At 37.9% G+C, this 11030-nt stretch overlaps 2 protein-coding genes across 2 annotated transcripts; both read right to left on the minus strand.

Annotated features, from left to right (window-relative positions):
- Window positions 1-785: 785 nt before the first annotated feature.
- On the minus strand, window positions 786-1638 carry LOC145038852 (uncharacterized). The gene has a single exon (XM_078987079.1). The coding sequence runs from the start codon at window positions 1564-1566 to the stop codon at window positions 958-960; it is 609 nt and encodes a 202-aa protein (XP_078843205.1). The 5' UTR covers window positions 1567-1638; the 3' UTR covers window positions 786-957.
- Window positions 1639-2767: 1129 nt separating this feature from the next.
- Window positions 2768-4321, minus strand: LOC145040241 (uncharacterized). The gene is made up of 2 exons (XM_078988198.1): window positions 3854-4321; window positions 2768-3772 (listed from the first exon to the last, which is right to left on the minus strand). The coding sequence occupies exons 1-2, from the start codon at window positions 4319-4321 to the stop codon at window positions 2768-2770; spliced, it is 1473 nt and encodes a 490-aa protein (XP_078844324.1).
- Window positions 4322-11030: the final 6709 nt, after the last annotated feature.

The following is an 11030-nucleotide window of genomic DNA, read 5'->3' on the forward strand; positions in this document are numbered from 1 at the left end:
ATCAAGGGATTATCTCACGATCGAGTTCCAAGGCTGAGTATCGCGACGTCGCCAATGCCGTAGCAGAGACGCGTTAGGTTCGTAACATGCTTCGTGAGCTCCAGTGTCCTCCCACCAAAGCCACAATTGTGTACTGTGACAATATCAACTCTGTTTACATGACTTCGAACTCAGATCAACACCAACGCACTAAACACATAGATATTAACATACATTTTGTTTGTGATCTGGTTGCTAGAGGTACTGTTCGAATGTTTCATATGCCCTCGTCGGTTCAATATGCTGGCATCTTCACTAAAGATCTCCCAACGACTTTGTTCAACGACTTTACGAACAGTTTAAACGTTCGGAAATCTCCCCCCAATAAAACTGCGGGGTGATGTTAGTTGATATAGGCCTTCGTGTATTGTATTTATCATAGCATTGTCTTATACTAGCCCATTGTAGTCAAGCCCATGTACTTTGTACTTTATTTATACGTTCTTCTAATGAGATTGGGACATATAGGAAAATACCAGTTAACATGAGTGAAAAACAAAATCTTTCAAATTAAAAAAAAAAAATTAAATTGTATCTTACTAAAATATATGCAAAACTTTTGCGTGTTGCCTTGATATATGCATGTCTTGTAACCGGTTATCATATGAAAATAAATGTTAATCTGATTTTCTCTATTTTGTTGTTCATTTTGACGTTTTATATATGTTTTATGTTCAAACAAAAAAAAAAGGATTAGTTATATTGTTCCCAGTTTCGAGCACATATTGGCATGAAGTTCATCATAATTATTCAACATCGGCAAAAACTTTATTCTTTTAAGCGAGTGTAATAAATGCAACAAGTTTGACATGTACAGTTGCCTCCCATACACACCTCACAATCACTTGCAAGTTAATGACTGGATCTTTCAATCTCTATCTAAAATATACATGTAAACAGTGTAAGGTATCTGTTAATTCACGATGAGCCAAACGACGACGCCTTTGCTTTCTGCAGCCTCAAGTCATTATAGAAGCGGCTAATGAACTGCTCCGCCGCCTCATCCACTTGGTTGTCTTCGTCGACACTACTCAACGGAAACGGAGAGTCGGTTACCCTCAGCTGCCTAACCATCGGAGTACTCCCAAAGCCTGGAAGCGCCGGTGAGGAATTGTCGCTGTGAATCATCTCCATGGCTTTAAGCACAGCGTTAACAGCCATCATATCAAGATGATCCTTCGATGGTTTGCTGTTGGAGTGATGTTTCTTGTGGAATGAAAATAGAGAGAAAGGGTGGTTACTAGTGGGCGCGGGGCTGTTACTGCAGCTGAACTCATATTCACCAGGCGGAGGTGAAGGGAAAGAGAGGTGGTGGGAGCGGTGTTTGGCAGTGAAAGCCTCCCGGTTGATGTGGTACTGGTGGAACATCAGGTTCTGTAAGGCTTTTCCGGCGATCTTGCCACGCCTTATCATCATGTTGAGGTCCAGCAACAACTTTCTCTTGAATATGCCTTTTCGCAGCATGAAGTAAACCACACGAACTAAGTTCCAAACTTTCTTAGTTAAAATCGGTAGATTTTGTTCCATTTTTGTAAGTAAGAAAGTTATTGGCTGTTGTTTAATATATGAAGAAGATGCAGAGAAATTGTTGTGAAATGGAGGGAGGACGAATGAGAGTACTTATAGGGAAACAAACACCGGCTGTCCTTTGATATTAAGTTCCTTTTTTTTTTTTTCACAACATTAATCATACCCATTGGTTTGTCTTTTGATTTTAAAGCTAACCACACTGTGTGGGACCTTCGTAATTTAATAAGTTCACTAACCTTTTTATATTTCGCTTTACTTTATGTACGCACTACATGGGTTTTGTCTTCTACTCTCGATCTTTTCTTTTCCATAAATTATTAGGAAGGGTTTGTGGCAGATTTTGGATTGGATAAGATTATGGCCATGTGTTATTTGTTTAATGTTTAACTTGATCATATACATACATGGTTTCATTAATCATGTATATGTATAATTGCAAACGTTATGTTTTATTGAGTCAAAATTAACTACTCTTAATCGTGTTAATCATATTTGTAATGTGTAGTTATATTTACATAAAAAGACTATAAAGTTTTTAGTTTAGACTTTAGATGCAATATTCCAAATGTTAAATTTCGAAAATCTTTGTGCATGATATAATTAACTATTGATGTAAATATTAGAAGGGCTAGGAACAGTATTATTGATTTACTTAGGTTATCAGGAGTGTTTAACACATCAAATATAACCACATCACCAACAACACTATTCCAACAACATTTGGAGATGGTATTCGCACGAGGAAGAAAAAGAGAGGAAGAGATACGTCACTTGAGCCTAATTACACACACCTTAGAGAGGAGGGAGTTATTCTCTCTCAACCTGCTCAACCCACTGCCTAATCAGTTTTTTTTATTCTCTCATTTCAATCCAGTTTTTTTTATTCTCTCATTTCAATCTTTTCCAACCCACAACATATGAAAATCATATCTTTTCCAACCCACTCAACCCACTTTTCACTTTCCACATCCTTTGAAAATAAACTCTTTGTTAAAAATTTTCACACAAACTCACAAATTTGTAGTTTTTTTTTTTTTGAACTGGCAAATAAAATAAATAGATAAACAGACATCTAGCAAGTAACTAGAAGCTGCAGAATGAGTACAAGTAGAAGAATTTAAATTGACAGATTACAAACATGAAAATGAATTACTACACCAATTATGCCACACCATATTAGAGTTTTCCTTCCTATTTTTCATCCACAAGAACAATGTGGACTGAATGATATCAGCACATTTAGCTGGGGGAGTCTTGGAATTATGAAACACTCTATCATTTCTTTGTTTCCAAATACCCCAAAGAACACCATAACAAACCCCCAAGAGCAACCTCCTTTTGCTTTGATTTTATTCGACCAATTGTTGGCAAAATCCAGCAACTCGACCACGGTTCTTATTGGGGGCATCATCACACCGCACCATTTAAAGATCCAGCTCAGTACTTCAGTTGCATATTCACACCCAATCAAAACATGATCCGAATCTTCCTCCCATTCATCACAAAGACTACATTTTATATCTCCCACTGATACCCCACGTTTTACTAGTGCTAACTTTGTTGGAATTTTTCCCAGCCATGCCCTCCATATAAAGCAAACCACCTTTACTAGAATTTCACGAATCCATTCGAATTTCCTCCCGGAGATAGGTAAGCTCCTATCCCACATTTTTCGTAGCGCATTGACAGCAAAGATGCCATCCGAAGTTAGCCTACATGTCCAAGATTCAACTGCAGAATTTGTTTGTTTACATAAGATGTCCTCAGATGCTATGTTCTTTTTTCTCAGCTCTTTACATACCCCGACAATATTTTTCCAAGTACCTGGTAGTCGATTATTAGCATAATAGTCATCTGGTTTTGAGTTCAAATTATGTATACCCTTGATAACCGCAGCCCAAATTGTTGATGCTCCAATCCTCAATCTCCACCACCACTTAACCATTAACGAGATATTCAAAGATTTGATCGCTCCCACGCCTAGACCCCCAACCTCTTTAGATGCAGTAACAATATCCCATGCGACCCAGTGGATCGTCCTTTTGTCTCCAGAATTTCCCCACAGAAACTGCCTTCTAATGCTTTCTAGTTTGTCAATCACCCCTTGAGGTGCAACAAATAAAGAAAGAAAATATGTGGGCAAATTCCCCAACACCGATTGCACCAAGGTCAACCAGCCCCCGAATGAGAGAGTTTTGGACTTCTATTTCAATAGTTTCGCATGAAACTTATCAATAACGGGACTCCAATGTTTAATAAGGTTCATGTTTGCCCCTACTGGTACCCCCAAATAGTTGAAGGGTAGTTTTTCCGGTTCACACCCGAGAGGTCTTGCACGCCTTGTAACCTCATGCGTGCTTACACCGACTCCAAATACTTGTGATTTGTTGAAATTCACCTTTAAGCCCGATGCAACATGAAAGCAATGAAGAATTCTCGACAGATTTTTGATATTATCCTCCGACCACTCACCAAGAAATAACGCATCATCCGCGTATAGTAGATGAGATATGACCGGCCCTCCATTTGGAATTTTAATTCCATTAAAAACACCTCGTTCACAGGCTGCCCTCATAGATACCGATAGTCCCTTCATAGCAATGATGAAGAGAAATGGGGATAGCGGGTCTCCTTGTCGGACACCCTTTGTGATGGGGAATTCATCCGTCGGGCAACCATTGATGAGTATTGATGATTTTGCAGATTCCAGACACCCTTTAATCCATCCTCTCCATATGTCTCCAAAGCCCATTGATTTCATATTTGCATCCAAAAACCCCCAATTAATAGAATCAAATGCTTTGTTAAAGTCGGACTTGAATAGCAACACCTTCTTCTTCGACGCCTTGGCCCACGAGCACACCTCATTGACAACAAGCGGACCATCAAGTATATTTCACCCCTCCACATAAGCAGATTGTACCTCATCTATACAATTTCCCAGTACCTTCTTGAGCCTTCTTGCTAGAAGCTTGGAAATGATTTTATAGATGGAGCCTATGAGACTTATGGGTCGATAGTCACTGAGAAAGGACGGGTCCTTGATTTTAGGAACCAGGGATATAAAAGAGGAATTACACGATTGATAAATCTTCCCGTGCCTCTCGAAATGTTTTACCACCGCAGCTATGTCACCTAACAGTACATCCCAATATTTTTTATAGAATTTGAACGAAAAGCCATCTGGTCCCAGGGCCTTCTCATTACCACAATCCCAGACCGCTTCTTTTATTTCTTGGAGGGTAAAAGGGGTTTCAAGCAGCTCATTGTCAATATGGAGGATCTGCTTGAAATGTCTGCTAACAAGTTTAGGTCTGGAAGGCCATCTCTCCTTAAATTTTTCAGCAAAAAAAGTGAAAGCCTCCATCTTGATCAGACTCGGATCAGTACACCAGTTCCCATTTATCATAATACCATCAATCCCATTTTTCCTGTTGTTGCTGTTCACATACCCATGAAAAAATCTAGTGTTCTCATCACCGTCAACAGCCCATTTGATTCGTGATTTCTGTTTGATGTCTAACGCCTTGAATTTCTCTATTTTCGCCACCTTCTTAAAGCTATCTCTTCTTTGCTCAAGCTCCACTTCTGTAAGGTTTCTTTTTTCTGCCTCATGATCTAATCTTTCGACAACAAGTTTATGATTACGTAGCTCCACTTCCTCTTTTGGATGATCAGTAGCCCTCCATTCCTTAATATCCTTCTTGACATGTTTTAGCTTAGCAGCTAGGTATTGGTCTGGTGTACCAAAACCCACAAAGTTGTTCCAACTGGTGATGAATGCCTTTTCAAATCTGTCTCTAAGCATCCAAGAACTGAATAATTTAAACGGGGGTCTGCCAAAATTTCGTCTACTGTTTGATAGAAGAATCGGGCAATGGTCCGATAGTTCTCTAGGTAATGTTGTGACTGTAACATTAGAGGCAATGTCAAGGAAACAGGGGCTGTGAAGGAAGCGGTCCAGCTTACTTAGCTTTGCATCGGCATCCCTGAAACAAGTAAAACGAAATCCTCCCATCTTTGGCTCCATTAATCCTGAGTCCCTGATGAACTTGTTGAAATCACGGGCAGTTCTTCGGCAAAAAACAGAGTTAAACCTCTCCTCAGGTCTTCGAACAACGTTAAAATCCCCCATGAGGATCCACACCCCATCCTTGGTTTCAATTATTTCTTGTAATTCCTTCCACAGTCTAGCCTTATCCGCCACCGATTGTGGTCCATATACATTAGCAAAAATTACGGGCTTCTGAACACCCACCCAACTGCCAATATTAATCAGATAATGCCTAGAGGAAATGACCTCCAATGATTTGAATAATCTTGCATCCCATAGGTTCAGAAGTCCCCCAGACCTACCATAAGAATTGATACGACTAACACCGACCTCACTCGATCCCCAACAAGCAACAACATCAATATGCTCAGCATCTAGTATTTGAGTTTCCTGTATAGCGATGAAAGATAAGTTGTGTACCGACCTAAATCTGCGAATCCAGGAGACCTTGTGATCCTCCCCCATCCCCCTGATATTTAGCGACAAGAAATTCATTGTAGACCTTCTTGCTCACCGTTGCCACTAAGGCACAAATTTATAGTAAATGAAATGTGAGTATTATAAATTTATATTAAAAAAAAAAGCGAAGGATGCATTAAATACAAAAAAGTGGCAATGAATGCTTTACTTTTTACATTTGAATTATCACATTTACTTTTCACATTCATGCACTTGACGGGTTCATAAACCCGCAAAATCAAAATCAATACTCCAAACCGCATATCCCTTGGTGCAAGGTATCCTAAATCGATGGTTCCGTCGGTGCTGGCACATCCCACAGCCCAACCCACTAGTGACTCCGTCTGCCTTTAGGATGGTATCCAGCATAGCCTTGTCTATATAACATATATCACTGCAAGAACTAAGAGTATTACCGGCGACAGTCGTCGCCGCTATAGATCCAACATGTCGCTGCTAAAAGTATTAGCGGCGACGTGTTGCCGTTGATGCTCCATTCCTCACCGTTAATTCTCTCCGTCGCCACTAAAGGCGTCACAGCTATTAGTATGTATTTCTGTTCATACAAATACACATATACATACATAATACATATATAAAATTCATATATACATACGAAAATACATACATGTACATAATACACATATATACATACGAAAATACATACACATACATATACATAAAAATACATATATGCATAGGATTGCACATAACCTCCCGTAAAGAACACAAAATGAAAATAGCCTTCCTGGTAAGGCTGTACAAGGGGAAGGGCTTTGAGAAGAAAGTTTGGGGTGTCCCGCTTAGTTAACAAACATCAAATTTAAATTAAAGTCGTGACAACATGGACACGAGACTCTTTAAGTGAAGTTTGGAAAAATTATGGTTTTCTATCTTCATATTTCAAAATGGGAGAATCATCAAGGCCTTTCAGGGATTCGGCGTGCCCCCCAAGCTAGACGCTTCACCTACCTGCCCCAGATAGAATGAGTTTTCCTTGCCCGAGTCTTACTAAGAGGTTGAATTGCTCTATAGGATGGTAGGCAAATGAATCGCCTTAGTGCGATTCGGCTCGCTGAATCGCCCAACGAACAAATAACCTCCTTGCTTTCTTAAAAATAAATAAATAAAATAGACCCGCGCGAATTGCGTCTTCGATCTTGCATATAAATAAATGAAAAAAAACTTTATTTATTTATCAACCGGGTCAACTGACGCCAGCATCGACACTACGAAAACTCAATTTCCATAGTCCTTATTCTGTGAAACAAATACAAGCCTTTTCCGCCTCCCATCATGCGTTTCCCTGCTTGAGACTCTTTTTCATAGCCCAGTCATTAACCACCTGGTTGGAGCCATGGTCTACCCATCAGTGCTTTATACCCTCCTTGCTCTTTGTCTAAGATTGGAATAAAGGTACCAAAGAAGGCATACTTTTTTCTTGTTTTTCTTTTGTCTAAGAAGTAGGTTGTACGCCAGCCATACGTAGCTGGACCTGTGATGGCCACAATGCTTAGCTATTTTCAATCCCTAAGACGCCTTTGGTTGAATGTTCACACCTTTTCCACCATCTGTACTTCCTGCATTCACTCCCGAAAATTGAAACAGGAAAACAGGAATTGTAACCTCCCGGTCTTCTGTAGTCAGCCTCATGGTGTGCCTAACTGGCGAGTCTGCCGTTTCCACTATCGACAGATAGCATGTTGCTTCCAAGCTCAAACCATTTGAAACGGAATTGCCACTTTTTTCTTGTTATTGATAGAGTGGTATTCTCCTCCCCTGTAAAAGAAAGTAAAGGGAAAGTCTTTCTTCAATGAGAATAAAGAAAGTTATTAGGCAAGACAAGAAAGGAACTCGCCATTTGACACCAAGGGATAAAAGCGGATTGCCCGCGATGACTTGGTGAACTGTTCTATCTAATGTGGCATTATCACGTACGGCAAGTGTTTCTGCCTTATCCCCACCCCGATGGCTATAGTCGAGGAAAAATGACTTATCTATTTAGTAGTTGAACCAAAGAGAAAGTAAGCCCCGTCGCTCTCACTACAGGCTTTCACTTTAACCGGGCATAGGCCCTCTTTCCAAATTCATGTACTGGTCTTATCTTACAAGCACCAGAATGAGAGAAGGACTTCCTGACATGACTTTATCACATAAAAACTTCATTAGTATAGATTTGTAGCCCGTTCTGGGTCTTTAACCGAAACTGGGACTAGGCATGGAAACGCTCGATCGACGTCCTTCTTTTTCGTTTTAGTTTTCCCTATTATATATGTATATATATATATATATATATATATATATATATATATATATATATATATACTTAGATTAATCTAATCAAAGTAATTATTGTGTTATTGTATGCATAAATATGGGCCAATCAATTTTTACTTATTTTAAGAAAGTGATTAATATATATTATTGAATTAAATATAACTGAAAAATATCATCTTAATTAATTACAAGCGTAATTTAGTCAAATAATATAGATTTAATAAAGTAAAATTATATTTTTTAAGGGATCATAGATTCTATTAATTTTAAAAATCCAATTTTACGAATTATAATTCCTTTAATTTGAACATTCTGACAGAACATGTTTATGAGTACATTCAAAAGTAAAAATATTCTTGAACCATAAATAATAAAAATATTCTTGAAACTATTTATTGATCATGAATTTAAAAACTTATTGTAGAATAACAAATTCCTGAACAGTCAATAAAAGAATAAATAACAAAAAATATATTATTTCTTACAATATACTGGTAACAATTGTTAAGAATTACATTTATTGGTAAAGAATAAAACTAAAAAACTTTCAAAACGGGAAAGAAAACATCAAAGTCTAACAACGACTAAAACATTCTAAAAGAATAATGTTGCTTAGAATCACTTTCACTTTTATGGTCCGTTCTTTAAGCATCAACTTCTGTAATTCTAACAGAATTGGAATTCGTGATTCAATTCCAACAAAATTAGAATTCATGATTCCATTCCAATAGAATTGGAATCTCACCAATATCATCCATTGAATCATCTCCATAAACATAGTTGATACTTTTCAGAATTCAACCTTGTCAAGATCTTGCACAATCAACATAAATGAAGTGTTAAATAAAAAATTATAAAAAAAAAACATAAATTGAAATATGAATCAATTCATAAAATGCAGCCAGAAATCAAGTTAAAATCAAAAAATCCTAAATTATACACTAAAAATCACGTCAAAATCAAATTGAATCTGAGGCGATCAGATTTTATATATAATTCCAAGTTAAATGTGCAATGAAAGACCTCCCCTCACCCATCTTTCTCTCGGTGAAGACAGAGAAGCCGCATGTCTCCTTCCCGAGGATCATTTTCGTTGCTCCCTTGTTCCTTCATTAATTGATGCTAGAAACTCCTCATTGGTGGTTTTGTTTTCTCTAACTGAATAAGGAGGCGGTAGCCTCGTGATTTATTCCCTCACATGTTCCTGTCAATCACCACAGGGACAACCCTTCTCACCTCTAGTGGTTGCCTCTCCACCTGTCAAATATCAAAACCAAGCACCTTACCTTCCATTGATTCATGTCAAAAAAAAGAAGAAGAAAAATCAGAAGCAACATGGAGGCTACCGGAGAAGCCCCCATCCGCTCACCTCTTTCCACCATCGACGAGCAACAGAACCTTTTCCCTCACACCTTTCCCTTCCTTCCCCATCACCCATCGCTTATGCGTACCTCCTCGCAAACCTTCTTCTGACCTCCTCCTCTTCTCACCTCACAGTCGGACAAGAGGGAACAAAAGCTCGGTTCTTCTTCCCTTCGTTTCTTCAGTCTCGTCGACCCAGGAGACGCTTCCTTAGCCTGCAATCGATCGACATCCACTGGACCTTGCGGTCGCTTCGTGTTTTCCTTCTCACCTTCATCGATGTATAAATAAATGTGTCAACGCCCATGAAATCAGAAATCAAGAAACCAGACTTTCTTTCACCCTCTTTCTTCATTCGAGCCCTAACTATGTGCGGGTGTGTGTGTATCGTTACTCTTAAATCAGAATTTCAGAAAAAACATGTAGAGGTGATAATGGCTTGGTATTTTTTTGAAGATGGCGAAGAGATGAAGGGAATAACAGTTGGTGTTCAGTCAAGATCCAAACTTTGGATTGTGGTGGCTGAAAGCTTTAAATCGAATCCTACGGGGATTTTTCAAAGTGACATCGGTGGTAATTAAACAGGGATAAATTAGGTTAAAATTAGCATAATTATAGGAAAGTATTTGGAGAAGTTGTTTATAAAATTACCTAATTATCCTTATTTATTTATTTAATTGTTTATTTAAATTTTGATTGATCCATATTTATGCATACAATAACACAATAAATACTTTAAACACCTTAACCTAGATCTATATATATATATATATATATATATATATATATATATATATATATATATATATATATATATATATATATATATATTCCTAGTTTCCTACTTTATAAATAGAATAGATTTTTTATTCGATTTATAAATAATGAATTACCTCATTGGTTACAACCCCTCTTAAAAACTAAAAAAACGCCTATGTCCACAAACAAGAACGATGAAAGCAAGTTGGTATGCTAATTCCTCATCCGCAGAGCAATTAGGCAATATTCAAGTCCTTAAAAGGACCAGTTATATCAGAGTCATTATGTTGAAGTTAAGTCGTATAACTTGGCATTTGTTATGGCTTGGCCCTTTTATGGCAGATATTGGGGCGCAAAATCCTTTCTTTTATATTTTTCGAGAAAGAGAATTGATATATGACCTATTCGAAGCAACCACCGTTATGCGAATGATGCACAATTTTTTTCGTATTGTTGGAATCGCTGCTGATTTACCTCATGGGTGGATAGATAAATGTTTGGATTTTTGCGATTATTTTTTTAACAGGAATTGCTGAATTTCAGAAGCTTA

This window comes from Lactuca saligna, chromosome 4 (assembly GCF_052625555.1).
Source record: "Lactuca saligna cultivar CGN05327 chromosome 4, ASM5262555v1, whole genome shotgun sequence".
NCBI classification, from domain to species: Eukaryota; Viridiplantae; Streptophyta; class Magnoliopsida; order Asterales; family Asteraceae; genus Lactuca; species Lactuca saligna.